General features: G+C 43.8%; 1 protein-coding gene across 1 annotated transcript in view; it reads right to left on the bottom strand.

Moving 5' to 3' along the window:
* Positions 1-14,338, bottom strand: part of LOC115462241 (zinc finger protein 271-like) — a 90,512-nt gene extending 76,174 nt beyond the window's left edge. Inside the window, exons 1-3 of the mRNA XM_030192251.1 lie at positions 14,308-14,338; positions 8,746-10,355; positions 7,569-8,645 (exon numbers count right to left, since the gene is read on the bottom strand). Coding sequence (XP_030048111.1) covers positions 7,569-8,645; positions 8,746-10,355; positions 14,308-14,338 — 2,718 coding nt within the window. The remainder of the gene's footprint in view (positions 1-7,568; positions 8,646-8,745; positions 10,356-14,307) is intronic.
* Between the last annotated feature and the right edge of the window lie 397 nt (positions 14,339-14,735).

Below are 14,735 nucleotides of genomic sequence, written 5' to 3'. Positions count from 1 at the left end.
ACCAAGAGAGGACAGAGCCCTGGAACCCAAATGAGGACAGTGTGGCAAGAAGTAAATCATGATTGACAGTGTCAAAAGCGGCGGATAGGTCGAGGATGAGGATGGAGTAGTGATCTTTGGATTTGGCAAGGAACAAGTCATTACAGACTTTAGCGAGTGCCGTTTCTGTTGAGTGTAGAGGGCGAAAACTGGATTGAAGCGGATCGAGGATGGCATGAGAGGAGAGAAAAGCAAGGCAGCAGCTGTGAACGGCGCGTTCAAGTAACTTGGAGAGGAAGGGTAGAAGGGAGAATGGGCGGTAGTTGGAGGGACGGGTAGGGTCAAGTGATTGTTTTTTGAGGAGTGATGTGACTACGGCATGCTTGAAGGTGACATGGACAGATGCAGTGGAAAGAGAGAGGTTGAGGATATGACATATGGGGGGGGGGGGGGGCATATGAGATAGTGTTAAGTAAGTTGGTGGGGATGGGATCAGAGGAACAAGTGGTGCATTTCGAGGAGGAAAGAAGGTGGACGGTTTCCTCTTCGGTGATATCAGGAAAAGAGGAGGAGGAGGCCTGGGTTGGTTGGTTGAGGGAGTGGGTTGAAGGGGAGGAGGTGGCTTGGTAGTGAACTCAAGGTTGATCTTCTGCACCTTGTCTTAGAAGTAGTCAGCCAGTGATTGAGGAGAGAGTGAGAGGGTGGGGGGTGGGAGCGGAGGGCACTTTGAGGAGGGAGTTATGGGTGGCGAAGAGACGACGAGGGTTAGAGCTGAGAGAATTAGTCAATTGGGTGTAATAGTCCTGTTTGGCAAGGAATAGGGAGGACTGGAAGGAGGATAGCATGAATTTGTAATGAAGGAAATCAGTATGGGTGCGAGATTTCCTCCAGAGGCGTTCAGCAGATCGGGCACAGGAGCGAAGGTATCGGATGCAAGGGGTCAGCCAGGGTTGGGGATTAGTACGCCTTGTGGGATGGGGGATGGATGGTGCAAGGGTGTCTAGAGCAGAGGAGAGAGTGGCATTGTAAGTGAAGACAGCCTTGTCGACAGACTCGGAGGACATGATGGAGGGGAGGAGATTAGAAATACTAGAGGATAAGGTGGGAGGGTCGTCAGCCTGGAGATTCCTGGAAGTAGTGGTTAATGTTGGGCGGGGCTGAGGGAAGGGGTGATGAAGTGTGAAGGTGATCAGGTGATGATCAGAGAGAAGGAGAGCTGAGGCGTAGAAATTGGAGGGTGAGCAGGTAGAGGAGAGGACGAGGTCAAGACAATGGCCAGTTTGGTGAGTAGGGGTGGTGGAGCACAGCTGGAGGTTGAAGGAGGATGTCAGAGTGAGGAACTGAGAGGCGTGAGAGTCGGATTCTCTCAGCTCAAACCCTCAACTTCTCTTCGCCACACTGAACTCTCTCCTCAAGGTGCCTCCATCTCCAACTCCCCCCTCACTATCTCATCAGACCCTAGCTGAGTTCTTCCACGACAAGCTTCAGAAGACAAACCTCGAATTCTCAACCAAGCCACCCCCACCTCTCCTTCCCCTTATCCGTTCCCCTAACTCCCCAACCCCTCCGTCCTTTTTCTCCTTTCCCGAAATCACTGATGAGGAAACATCACATCTTCTCTCCTCCTCAAAACAAACTACCTGTTCCTCTGATCCCATTCTTACCCACCTTCTTAACACCATCTCTCCTACTCTCACCCCTTTTATCTGTCATATCCTCAATCTTTCACTTTCCACTGCGACTGTTCCTGATGCCTTCAAACATGCCGTGATCACACCACTCATTAAGAAGCCTTCACTTGACCCTACCTGTCCTTCCAACTATCGACCCATCTCCCTGCTCTCCTTCCTCTCCAAGATACTTGAACGTGCCGTTCACCACCACTGCCTTGACTTTCTTTCATCTCAAGCTGTTCTTGACCCACTCCAATCTGGCTTTCGCCCTCGTCATTCAACTGAAACTGCACTTACAAAAGTTTCCAACGACCTGTTACTGGCCAAATCCAAAAGTCTCTATTCTATCCTCATCCTTCTCGATCTATCCACCACTTTTGACACTGTTGATCACAGCTTACTCCTTGATAATGTTGTCTTCACTTGGATTCCAGGGCTCTGTTCTTTCCTGATTCTCCTCCTACCTCTCGCTTTGCACCTTTAGTGTACACTCTGGTGGATCCTCTTCCACTTCTATCCGACTACCAATCAGTGTACCTCAGGGTTCTGTTCTCGGTCCTCTCCTGTTCTCCATCTACACTTCTTCCCTTGGCTCTCTGATATCATCCCATGGTTTTCAATACCATCTCTACGCTGACGACTCCCAGATCTACCTCTCTACTCCCGAAATAACCAGCATCCAGCCTGCCTATCTGATATCGCTGCCTGGATGTCTCAACATCATCTGAAATTTAACATGGCCAAAACCGAGCTTCTCATATTTCCCCCTAAACCCACCTCTGTCCCTTTCTCTATTTCTGTGGATGGCACTCTCATTCTCCCTGTCTCATCAGCTCGTAACCTTGGGGTCATCTTCCCAAAACCTGTCGTTTCTTTCTCTATAACATCAGCAAAATCCGTCCCTTCATCTCTGAGTACTCTACCAGAACCCTTATCCACACTCTTATTACCGCTCGCCTAGATTATTGCAACCTGCTTCTCACCGGCCTCCCACTTAGCCATCTCTCTCCTCTTCAATCAGTCCAAAACTCTGCTGCGCGACTCATTTTCCGCCAGAGTCCCTATGCTCACAAAAGCCTCTCCTCAAGTCACTTCACTGGCTCCCTATCCGTTTCCGCATTCAATTCAAACTTCTCTTACTGACCTATAAGTGCATTCACTCTACCGCTCCCCAGTACCTCTCAACTCTTGTCTCCGCCTACGCCCCCCCCCGGGTACTCCGTTCTGTGGATAAATCTCTCGTCTGTCCCCTTCTCCCATGGGCAAGACTGGGGGGGAAGAGGGGGGGCATTGCCTCCCCCCCAACTCTTCTTACCGGAAGTCACGGGGCACCACTCGTAAAAGCACCAAACAGGCAGCTCAACTCCGTCCTTCGCTTCCCTGCCCTCTCAGCGTCCCGCCTTCCTCTGATGTCATTTCTTTTCGGGCAGGCGGAACACTGAGAGGGCAGGGAAACGAAGGACGGAGTCGAGGTGCAGGTGCTTCCTGTTTGGTGCTTTTCCAGTTCAGAAACGAGTTTGCCGCTCTGCTCTTCGCGCTGGTACCAAATACCATTGGAAGTTAGTGAGCCAGCCAGTCAAGAAAGGAAGAAAGAAGAGAAGGCGCCGCAAAGTCATTTGGTAAATGAAAAATTTCAGTTTTCCCCGCTCCCCTGTGCAGCCAGCCGTCGCCGTTCACTTGAGTCAAAAAAAACAGCAAGCAAACCTGTGAGCTGCTGCTGCCTGCCTGCATCCACCACGTTGTAGACTACAGATGTCACTGCACTGGGCCTCAGTTCCTAATTACACAAGATACCCCTCCACACCACAGTCCACACATTTGTGATATGTTCGGAGTCTCTCCTCCCTTCACACTAGAGACTCCAGTCTCCACCGTCAGAACTCTGTCCCTCATCAGGAATGCTGGAACTTATAATCCTGCCATAAAACCCTCTACATTGGGTTTTAAATTTTGGAATCACAGACCACTTACTTAGCCTTTGACCAAATAATTTGATGTCTGGCCAAAAGTCAATCTTTTAAAATTGGGACGGTTTGGAGGCATTCCATGGGTAGAGCTCACAGCCAGGTAACCATATAGGGGAGATATTCCAGTTAACTTTATGTAGTTATGTAGTTATGTCGGCCACAGGTATAGCAGACCTAAGATATCTGAATAAAGTTATCCAGATATCTGTACTCTGCAGTATCCACTGTACATCTGGTGAAAGATATCCAAATAACTTTATTCAAATATAGGCCCCCACAACATTTCTGAAGTAGTTGTGAATAATAATAATAATCCATTCACAGCAGTATAAAGTTCATCAGAAAATTCAACCATATCAGATCAGTAACAGGGGTTTCCTCTCACTAATTGACATTGGGGCATCTCTGTTGCATCCTCATAGGTCCCACTGCCTATCCAGATAATGGCATTAAATATACATATATTTTTAAGAACCAAGCCCAGTGTTTAAAAATAGATGCTTGAAGCTTTTGGATGAATATTGAGTTGTAAATTTATCATTGAAACATAGAAATATGATGGCAGATAAAGGCCAAATGGCCCAACCAGTCTGCCAATCCTCTGTAACCCTTAACTCCTCATTTTCCTAAGGGATCCCACATGCTTGTCCCATGCTTTTTAAAACTCAGACAGTCCTCGTCTCCACATCCTTTACCGGGAGGCCATTCCACGCTTCCACCACCCTTTCTGTAAATTAATCCTTTCTTTGATGCCTCCTAAGCCTATTTCCTCTTAACTTCATCATATGCATCCACCACGTTATAGTTCTTTACTGTTGGAATGTTATTTAAGTGTCAACCATGGAATTGTATGAGTATGGTTTCTTTGTTTCATTTGGGGGGGGGGGGGGCAAAGGATGGGGTGGAGTATATTAGCTTATTCATCTGCATATATATATATATGCAAATGAATATGCTAATATGGCGGAAGGAAGGAAGGGAAAAAGAGCTGGCTTTTTTTGGGAATAACCATAATGAAAATGTATGAGATATCAAGCCAAGCTCTTTCTCCCTCTCTCTCCTTTTCCTTAACCCCTCACACGTGAAACACCATTTTAAGTGCACTCTTTCATCTTCGATGCACACCTCTTTCTCTCTAGTTCATCTTAACTGTCTGGTTGTAATCTCCGTTGGGAAGCCTAGTGTTTATAAAGATGATGGAATATCTTACAATTACATTTATATTGTTGTTACCACAGTGACATCAAAATTCATGTTTTTTTACTGGAGAGGAAGAGGGAATGCTGGGTAAGATGAAAGAAGGAAGGGAGGCAGAAAGAGCTTGGCTTGATATCTCATACATATTCATTATGGTTATTCCCAAAAAAAGCCAGCTCTTTTTCCCTTCCTCCATATTAGCATATTCATTTGCATATATATATATATGTTTAGTTACATTTGTACCCCGCGCTTTTCCACTTATGGCAGGCTGAATGCGGCTTACATATACAGGTACTTATTTGTACCTGGGGCAATGGAGGGTTAAGTGACTTGCCCAGAGTCACAAGGAGCTGCCTGTGCCTGAAGTGGGAATTGAACTCAGTTCCTCAGGACTAGAGTCCACCACCCTAACCACTAGGCCACTCCTCCACTCCATGTATATATATACTACTACTACTACTATTTAACATTTCTAGAGCGCTACAAAGTGTACGCAGCGCTGTACAAACACAGAAGAAAGACAGTCCCTATAGATATATATATATAGATATAGATACACACAAATGAATATGCTAATATGCTCCCCCCCATCCTTTGCCCCCCCCCCCCAAAGGAAACAATCAAACTATGCCTATGCCTTCTCCTCTATTGCTAATTCCAGACTCTGTTCCTTTTATCTCGCTGCACCTCACGCCTGGAATAGACTTCCCGAGCCTGTACGTCTGGCCCCGTCTTTGGCCGTTTTCAAATCCAGGTTAAAAGCCCACCTCTTTAACGCTGCTTTTGACTCCTAACCACTACTCACTTGCCCTGTACCCTTTTATCCCCACCTCTTTAATTCCCTTTCCTCTTAGTTGTTCTGTCTGTTTGCCTGTCCTATTTAGATTGTGAGCTCTTTGAGCAGGGACTGTCTTTTCATGTATGGTGTACAGCGCTGCGTATGCCTTGTAGCGCTATAGAAGTGATAAGTAGTAGTAGTAGTAAATTCCTAACATTGCGGAGACAGTTTGTTCCTGGTACCTTCCTTATCTGCTTAGAATACAAGCTTAGAAGCAGTGGTAATAATGAACAGAATAAATGTTAAAGTACATATCTCCATACAGGCTTACCTTAATGTAATTTATATAAGTAAATATATGTAATATAATTCATATATGTAACTCCCTGTCCAGAAGAGCTTATAATGTTACCATTTTTACAATGCTTAAAGTGCAATGAACTCCTGCACACTCTCTACTGAACTGCCACACAGGTTATACATACTGGTCCATGATCCTTGTTCTTAGCAGGGGTGTAGCCACGGGCGGGCCTGGTCGGGCCCAGGCCTAGCCACTTTGCCTCCAGGCCCACCTAGCCAATGTCCGCCCCAGGTGTCAGCACTCACCACCTGCCTACCAGCTCCATCGACGAGCAGACGACCCTCTTCTGCCACCCAGCTTTAAAAAAAAACCTTGGTGAAACGCCTTGCGTCTGCTCTGCTCTGCTGTAAAGCAAGCAGCAAATTGCTTTGTCGTGTCAGCCCTTCAATCACTGTGTCCCGCCTTCGCGGAAATATGAAGTTACATCAGAGGGCGGGACACAGTGATTGAAGGGCCGAAGCGACAAAACGATTTGCTGCTTACTTTACAGCAGAACAGACATGAGGCATTTCACGGGGGTTTTTTTTTTTTAAAGATGAACTCATCAGGAAAAAGGATATCCTCACTGAATTTGACCATCTCTATTGTATGTAACTGTGTAGAAAAATGAGCACAAAATACAGAGTTTATAACTGCCCGGCAGCCACCCGAGATAAGTTTATTCAGCAGGAAGGAGGTCTTCAGCTGGCAGGGCTTGGGGATCCCTGCAAGCACAGGTACTTCATTTACTTTGGTAGGGTGCGGAAATTAAGTTAGGGTTTTGTTTTACTTGAAGGGATCCAGGTGGAAATTAAAATAGGGTTTTGTTTTAATTAGAGTGGGGTGCTGGGAGGGGGGTGGAAACTAAATTAGGGTTTTTAGGTTGGTGGAGGGGCAGTGATAAAATGTTGGCCCACCCACTTTGTTCTGGGGCCCGCCCAAAATTGGCTGTCTGGCTACTGGTTCTTAGGCATGTCTTAATGCATTAAACTATGTGACAGGCCTACGCCATCCCTCTTTTCAGATATTCCTAGTTGTTTGTCCAGGCCATTGGCCTGCTCTGACCTTCCTCTCTGACAGTAACCCCTAGTTTTTGAAACATGCATAACATCTTGAATATTGATTTATTGCAAGCCCAGTCAGATGGTTCTTCCCTCTGAAATATTTATCACCTTCTAAATATTTAAATGGTTTACCTCCCTTGAGTCCTTTTGTGCTATTTCAATTGGACATTATTAAAACATTTATCACATAATATTTAAATGTTTTTTTTCTTCCGTATGAGTTTTCGTGAACTTTCTCCTTGGCCTTCCTTCTGAAACATTTATCACATTAGGAACACTTATGGTTTGTCTCCTGTATGAGTCATTTTGTGGCATTCTAGGTTTACCTTGCTTCTGAAACATTTATCACATTCTGAACATTGAAATGGTTTCTCTCCTGTATGAATCCTTTCGTGCCTTTTCAGTTCCTTTTGAGCTAAACGATCACATTCTGAACATTGAAATGGTTTCCCTCCTGTATGAGTTCTTTTGTGCCCTTTTAGCACTGCCTTTGTTCAGAAACATTTATCACATTCTGGACACTGAAATGGTTTCTCTCCTGTATGAGTGCTTTCGTGGCTTTTTCACCTCACCCTTGGTTCTGAACCATTTACCACATTCTGAACATTGAAATGGTTTCTCTCCTGTATGAATCATTTCATGCCTTTTCAGAGTTCCTTTTGAGCTAAACAATTGATCACATTCTGAACATTGAAATGGTTTCTCTCCTGCATGAGTGCTTTCGTGGTTTTTCACCTCACCCTTGGTTCTGAACCATTTACCACATTCTGAACATTGAAATGGTTTCTCTCCTGTATGAATGCGTTCGTGGTTTTTCACCTCATGCTTAGTTCTGAACCATTTATCACATTCTGAACATTGAAATGGTTTCTCTCCTGTATGAATCTTTTCATGCCTTTTCAGAGTTCCTTTTGAGCTAAACAATTGATCACATTCTGAACATTGAAATGGTTTCTCTCCTGTATGAGTTCTTTTGTGCCCTTGTAGCACTGCCTTTGTTTGGAAACATTTATCACATTCTGAACACTGAAATGGTTTCTCTCCTGTATGAATGCGTTCGTGGTTTTTCACCTCACGCTTAGTTCTGAACCATTTATCACATTCTGAACATTGAAATGGTTTCTCTCCTGTATGAATGCGTTCGTGGCTTTTCACGTCATGCTTAGTTCTGAACCATTTATCACATTCTGAACATTGAAATGGTTTCTCTCCTGTATGAATGCGTTCGTGGTTTTTCACCTCACACTTAGTTCTGAACCATTTATCACATTCTGAACATTGAAATGGTTTCTCTCCTGTATGAGTTTTTTCATGAAGTTTCACCTCACCTTTGGTTCTGAACTGTTTATCACATTCTGAACATTGAAATGGTTTCTCTCCTGTATGAGTCATTTCATGAAGTTTCACCTCACCTTTGGTTCTGAACTGTTTATCACATTCTGAACATTGAAATGGTTTCTCTCCTGTGTGAATTCTTTTATGCTGTTTCAGACTCCTTTTCACACTAAACGATTGATTACATTCTGAACATTTAAATGGTTTCTCTCCAGTATGAGTCATATGGTGGGTTTCCAGGTTTGCCTTGCTTGTGAAACATTTATCACATTCTGAACATTTAAATGGTTTCTCTCCTGTATGAATCCTTTTGTGAGTTTTTCAGCACATTCCTTGTTTTGAACCATTTCTCACATTCTGAACATTGAAATGGTTTCTCTCCTGTATGAGTCATTTCATGAAGTTTCACCTCACCTTTGGTTCTGAACTGTTTATCACATTCTGAACATTGAAATGGTTTCTCTCCTGTGTGAATTCTTTTATGCTGTTTCAGACTCCTTTTCACACTAAACGATTGATTACATTCTGAACATTTAAATGGTTTTTCTCCTGTATGAGTTCTTCCATGCTGTTTCAGATGACTTTTACAGGTAAAGGATTTCTCACATTCTGAACATTGAAACGGTTTCTCTCCTGTATGAGTTCTTCCATGCTGTTTCAGATGACTTTTACAGGTAAAGGATTTATCACATTCTGAACATTGAAACGGTTTCTCTCCTGTATGAGTTCTTCCATGCTGTTTCAGATGACTTTTACAGGTAAAGGATTTATCACATTCTGAACATTGAAACGGTTTCTCTCCTGTATGAATCCTTATGTGGTTTTTCAGCCAAGTCCTGGTTGAGAACCATTTCTCACATTCTGAACATTGAAATGGGTTCTCTCCTGTATGAGTTCTTTCATGAAGTTTTAGCTCAGCCTTGGTTGAGAACCATTTCTCACATTCTGAACATTGAAACGGTTTCTCTCCTGTATGAGTTGTTCCATGCCGTTTCAGATGACTTTTACAGGTAAAGGATTTATCACATTCTGAACATTGAAACGGTTTCTCTCCTGTATGAATCCTTATGTGGTTTTTCAGCCAAGTCCTGGTTGAGAACCATTTCTCACATTCTGAACATTGAAACGGTTTCTCTCCTGTATGAGTTGTTCCATGCCGTTTCAGATGACTTTTACAGGTAAAGGATTTATCACATTCTGAACATTGAAACGGTTTCTCTCCTGTATGAATCCTTATGTGGTTTTTCAGCCAAGTCCTGGTTGAGAACCATTTCTCACATTCTGAACATTGAAATGGGTTCTCTCCTGTATGAGTTCTTTCATGAAGTTTTAGCTCAGCCTTGGTTGAGAACCATTTCTCACATTCTGAACATTGAAACGGTTTCTCTCCTGTATGAGTTGTTCCATGCCGTTTCAGATGACTTTTACAGGTAAAGGATTTATCACATTCTGAACATTGAAACGGTTTCTCTCCTGTATGAATCCTTATGTGGTTTTTCAGCCAAGTCCTGGTTGAGAACCATTTCTCACATTCTGAACATTGAAATGGTTTCTCTCCTGTATGAGTCATATGGTGGGTTTCCAAGTTCGCCTTGCTTGCGAAACATTTATCACATTCAGAACATTGAAATGGTTTTTCACAGTATCCAGATGGGTTAGTTTTATGCATACCTTGACAGTCATGAACTTCAGTCCTAAGCCCACTTATGTGGTGCTCAATAAAATTGGAGTCGGTAGTAAAGGTTTCCCAAACATCAGCCCTTTTAAAATCTCTCACACCGTTGAGTCTTCCAGGTTGTTCAAGTGTTGGGAAAAAGCTACAGTTTCTCTTTTGTCTTTCAAATCTTTCTCCTTTCTGAACTGCTGTTTTCTCACCAGTTGGTATTATGCTACCGAAACCTCCTTCACAGTCTGCTGAAGGATCTGTGCTGTCTCTGGAGGAGTCTTTGTGTTTCCATTCCTCTTTCTGCTGCTCATCACACATTCTCACTCTTTCACTCTCATTCCCAAATCCATCATCTGTTGGATAAAATAGAAGAGTACGATCATTCATTTTACAGTTATGGGCAGGAACGAGGAGAATGTGCTCCTGCCCCACAAAATCCACTGGAGCACCCGGGATAGAGGTGGAACTGGGGGGGGGGGGGGGAATGAGAAAGGATGGAACATTGTCAGGAGAGCCCGGGGGGGGGGGGGGGGGGGGGGGTTTGAAATAATAATTTTAAAAAAACTTATGTGGGTGCCAGCCCGATATTCAACAGTTCATGTCCTATGTGAGCCAGCCGGCACCCGCATAACCTTAGGCTCCTCCTATATGCCTCCCCCCTCATAACCGCCCCTTATTTTGAGAGCGATCACAGGCAATATTCAGGGTACCGGTACTACCAACTGGTTCCTGAGAACGTCACCTTTTCCTCAGAACCTTGACCCCTTACCTTGTATAAGTGCGATAAGAAGTTCTAACAAGAATGGGCCCAATTGGGTCCCAGGAAATGTATCTTTTATGTGCCTTCTCAATCAAAAATAAAAGGACATTTTACAGACCCAACTTCTTTGAATTCTAAGCTAAGAGAAATTGTACATAAGTCTCTTGTAAGGAAAGGCCAAGAAGACCACTGACCATCTCTCACTTGTTGGTCTCACCTAACAATGAGATTTTGCCTGTGTAGCCCAATTACCCTGTGTTATTTCTGATGCAAAATATTTTATGTTTCGATCTTTTTTATTAGGTACATATACACACATGGCAATCTTAAAGCATATATACCATATTATCTAATACAGAGTATATTCATATTAACAGGAATTTTCTTTTTCGCCCCGCCCTTTCTTAACCAGTCCCCCCCCCCCCCCCCTTTCCCTTCCTACCCTCTGTTAATATGTGTTCTAGCTTGAGGCCTATCCACTGGAATGGTGGTGGGCCAAGTTACATGGCCTTAAGCAGCTGAGAAGCCCTGACTAGGCCTAAGAACCCACAAATGGGCTTATGGATGAGAACCTGCAGAAGCAGGACTGCATGATAAGTCTTGACAAAATCTGGTACAACAGTCAAATAGAACATAGCACCTAAAATGTAGGAATAAGTTTGGTTTAAAATGGAGTTTGTTTTTCTATAAGATGGCACACAGATCATAATATGATAAAAAAAAAAAAAAGATGTGAAACTGATATGCTATTATTAAGATATTTTTGTAACCGAGAAAAACAAGATGTTAAAAACAAAATGTTCATGATAACGGAAATGGTGCAAGGTTTTGAAATGGCTAAAACGGAAAAGACAGATGGGTACAGAGGGACACCTGGCCGGAAAGGATAATTTGAGTCAGAAGTTGGGCAATAATAGAAAAAAAAGTGTCTTGCCATTGACTTGTATTAAGACCTACGCCTATAAAAGAGACAAGATTCTGGCAGATCGTTGGAACATTTCCCCAACTCTTTTGAAGGAGCAGGGCTATGTCCAATTGAACCCAGAGTCTGATGATTGTACCAACTTGAAGACTTGTCTTTGGGTAAGAAATAAAATGTACTTTTTCTCCTAAAACTATGTTTGTTTTTATTTCCATCTATTCTTTACTTGTCATTTATTCCACAAACTAAACCACACACAAGTAACTCTCCCTGCACAAATTAGAGTTGAATTTTAATAGAATATATGTGGGAACATAAATGGCCAAAGATTCACTTAGATCCTGATAGACAGAAAGCCGTGATTATGGGAATGACTTTTGAACTTCGCCTTCTGATGCCTCCACAACAGAGATATCCCTGGCAAGGAATATCAATGGAATTCAGGGAGGCGTTCCAACAGGTAGTAAAAACACAGACCCTCTTTACACTTCCGTGGAAAAGAATTTCCCCGGGACGTAAAGAGGGACCCCGTATTACTACTTAAATTTACACCTCTTACCCCTAACCCTCCCCCCCTTCTGCCCTAAGATTATCCTATTACAACTATAGACAATCAGAGAGAGAGAAAGAGACATATGCCAGTTCCACATGAAGTCCACACATCAACTATTCACCAGTCGGCTGCGCACTGCCGGGGTTAACGTGTTCAGAAATGGGGTCCAACAGTTCTGCCAGGTCTCTCCTTTTATTGATGCAAATGTTTGTATATCCATTCTCTCCAGTCTCATTAGGTTAAGAGTTCGCAGCCTCCATTGTTGTATAGTGGGTTGTTTGTTAGTTATCCACTCCGCAAGGATGCATTGCTTAGCCACAACAACAGGCCCTTTGGGGGTTTAGATAAGAGTAAGAAATGTCCAAACAAAAGTCAGGCATCTATCTGCCACTTCGTCTTCCACAGACCTGAAACCTGCGTAATCAATGCAGTCCAAAATTTACATGTCCAAAGCATGTGCCCCAACGTGGCTCCCTCTTCACCACATTTAGGGCACATTCCCCACGGGGACACCCCCATATGGAATGCTCTCCGAGGGGGACGTAGGCCCGCAGCACAATTTGATACTGTAATTCCCAGTGTGCTGAATATTTAGAGTACTTGCGGATTGACAAGGTGTGTTTTTTCAGTTGTTCTGAGGTTACTTCCGACACGAGTTCTTGTCTCCAAACTATCGCCAGCTGATCGAATCTCACCTCGGGGAGTTCATCCTTTATATGACGGTGGTAAAATGTCAGTGGGACTTTTGTTTGCGCTTCCAAAGTGTAAGCATTGGATAATTCCACCTGTACATCTTCCGTCAGATCGGTCCAAGGTAAAGTACGGATGAAATGTTGTAGTTGGATATAGTGGAAGTAGTCAGCCTGTGGAATAGAGTATTCTCTTTGTAACTCTGAAAAGGACATGAGCCTTCCTTCAAGAGATACACAATCCCTTTCCTTTTCCAACGTTCGAAATCTGGATAAAAACAACCCGGGGGAAATCGCGGGTTCCCAGCGACAGACAGGAAAGGGGTCACTTTAGAAGAAAACTGGTGTAATTTGCATATCCATTTCCATGTTGCTTTTGCCGAGGTCATGATTCCCGTGACCTTCAGTACATCTGGAATTCTCCCACCAGACCAATGCAGATAGTTACTAAAGTGAGTCTGTGGGAGGATCTGCATTTCTAGCTCTGTATTGGAGTAATGAGACCTGGCTCGGAACCAATCATTAATGTGTCTCATTCCACAAGCGGTTGTTATACTTTTCATATTAATTAGTCCCAGCCCTCCGTACTCTTCTGGAGTGCACAGCGTCCTCAATGAGAGTCGTGCTCCTTTTCCTTTCCAAAGGAAGCGTCGTAGCATTTTGTTCAAACTTCTCTCTGTCTCAAGACTAATGGTAACACTTGGAAAATATATAGCCACTTTGGGACTATAAACATATTATACATCGCTATCCTACCTAATAAATTCAAAGGGAGAGACTCCCACCCGTGCAGTTGCTGTTGTGTACTCTGTAACAACTGAGATACATTCTGAGTGTATAAGTGTGCTAAGTTTGCGGGCAGTAGCACTCCCAGATATTTTACGCTTCCCTCAGGTAGCTTAAATGGGAGCCTTTTTAAGCTCTGTAGGTTTCCCTCTGTCGCCAGTGAGAGGGCCCATGATTTACTGTGATTCAGTAGAAACCCGGCCACCTGTTTGTATGCCTCAAAGAGTTCCAGAAGGGGTCCCAGTGAGCGGTAGATATTGACCACTATCACTAAGATGTCGTCTGCATAGGCTAATATTTTTAGATGGTGCCCCGCCACTCGCACCCCCTGCACCGCTGCTGCCTGTTGTAATTGGCGTAAAAAAGGTTCTAGGGAGAGTACAAACAGCAGCGGAGACAGGGGGCACCCTTGTCTCGTGCCACGCTGTATGCTGAATTCTGGTGTAAGGACCCCGTTCACCAAATAGTAGCTCTTGGCTGGTTGTATAGTGCAGTGACCGCGTGCAAAAACAACCGTCAAATCCCATATGCTTCAAGGTCTGAAAAAGAAAGACCCTGTCAAAGGCCTTCTCAGCATCTAAGCTTAATATCATACCGGGGTCCTTCTCCTCTTGACAGCGTGCCATGGCTATTAGGGCCTTCCTAACATTCAATGTTGCGTGTCTGTTTTTAACAAACCCAGCCTGGTCAGGTCCTATCAACCTGGACAAAATTGGAGCTAGTCGGTCTGTCAAGATTTTTGCTATCAGCTTAAGATTCGGGCATCTCTTTAGGTTTTCCCTGCTTCGGTATTAACGTAATTGTCGATGTGTTTGCATAGAGGGAGAACGCACCTGTCTTTATGACATCTTCAAAGTAAAACAGCAGCGCACCTCTTGCTTCCGGGGGCATTAACTTATAGTACTCTCCGGAGAAGCCATCAGGCCCTGGAGCAGAGTGTAGTCTCAACTTCTTTATAGCAAATTGTATTTCTTTCATAGTTAGTGGACCGTTCAGTGTTTCTTTCTCTACTACTGTCAATTC

This window comes from Microcaecilia unicolor, chromosome 2 (assembly GCF_901765095.1).
Source record: "Microcaecilia unicolor chromosome 2, aMicUni1.1, whole genome shotgun sequence".
NCBI lineage: Eukaryota > Metazoa > Chordata > Amphibia > Gymnophiona > Siphonopidae > Microcaecilia > Microcaecilia unicolor.
This window is presented reverse-complemented; position numbering and strand designations above follow the sequence as displayed.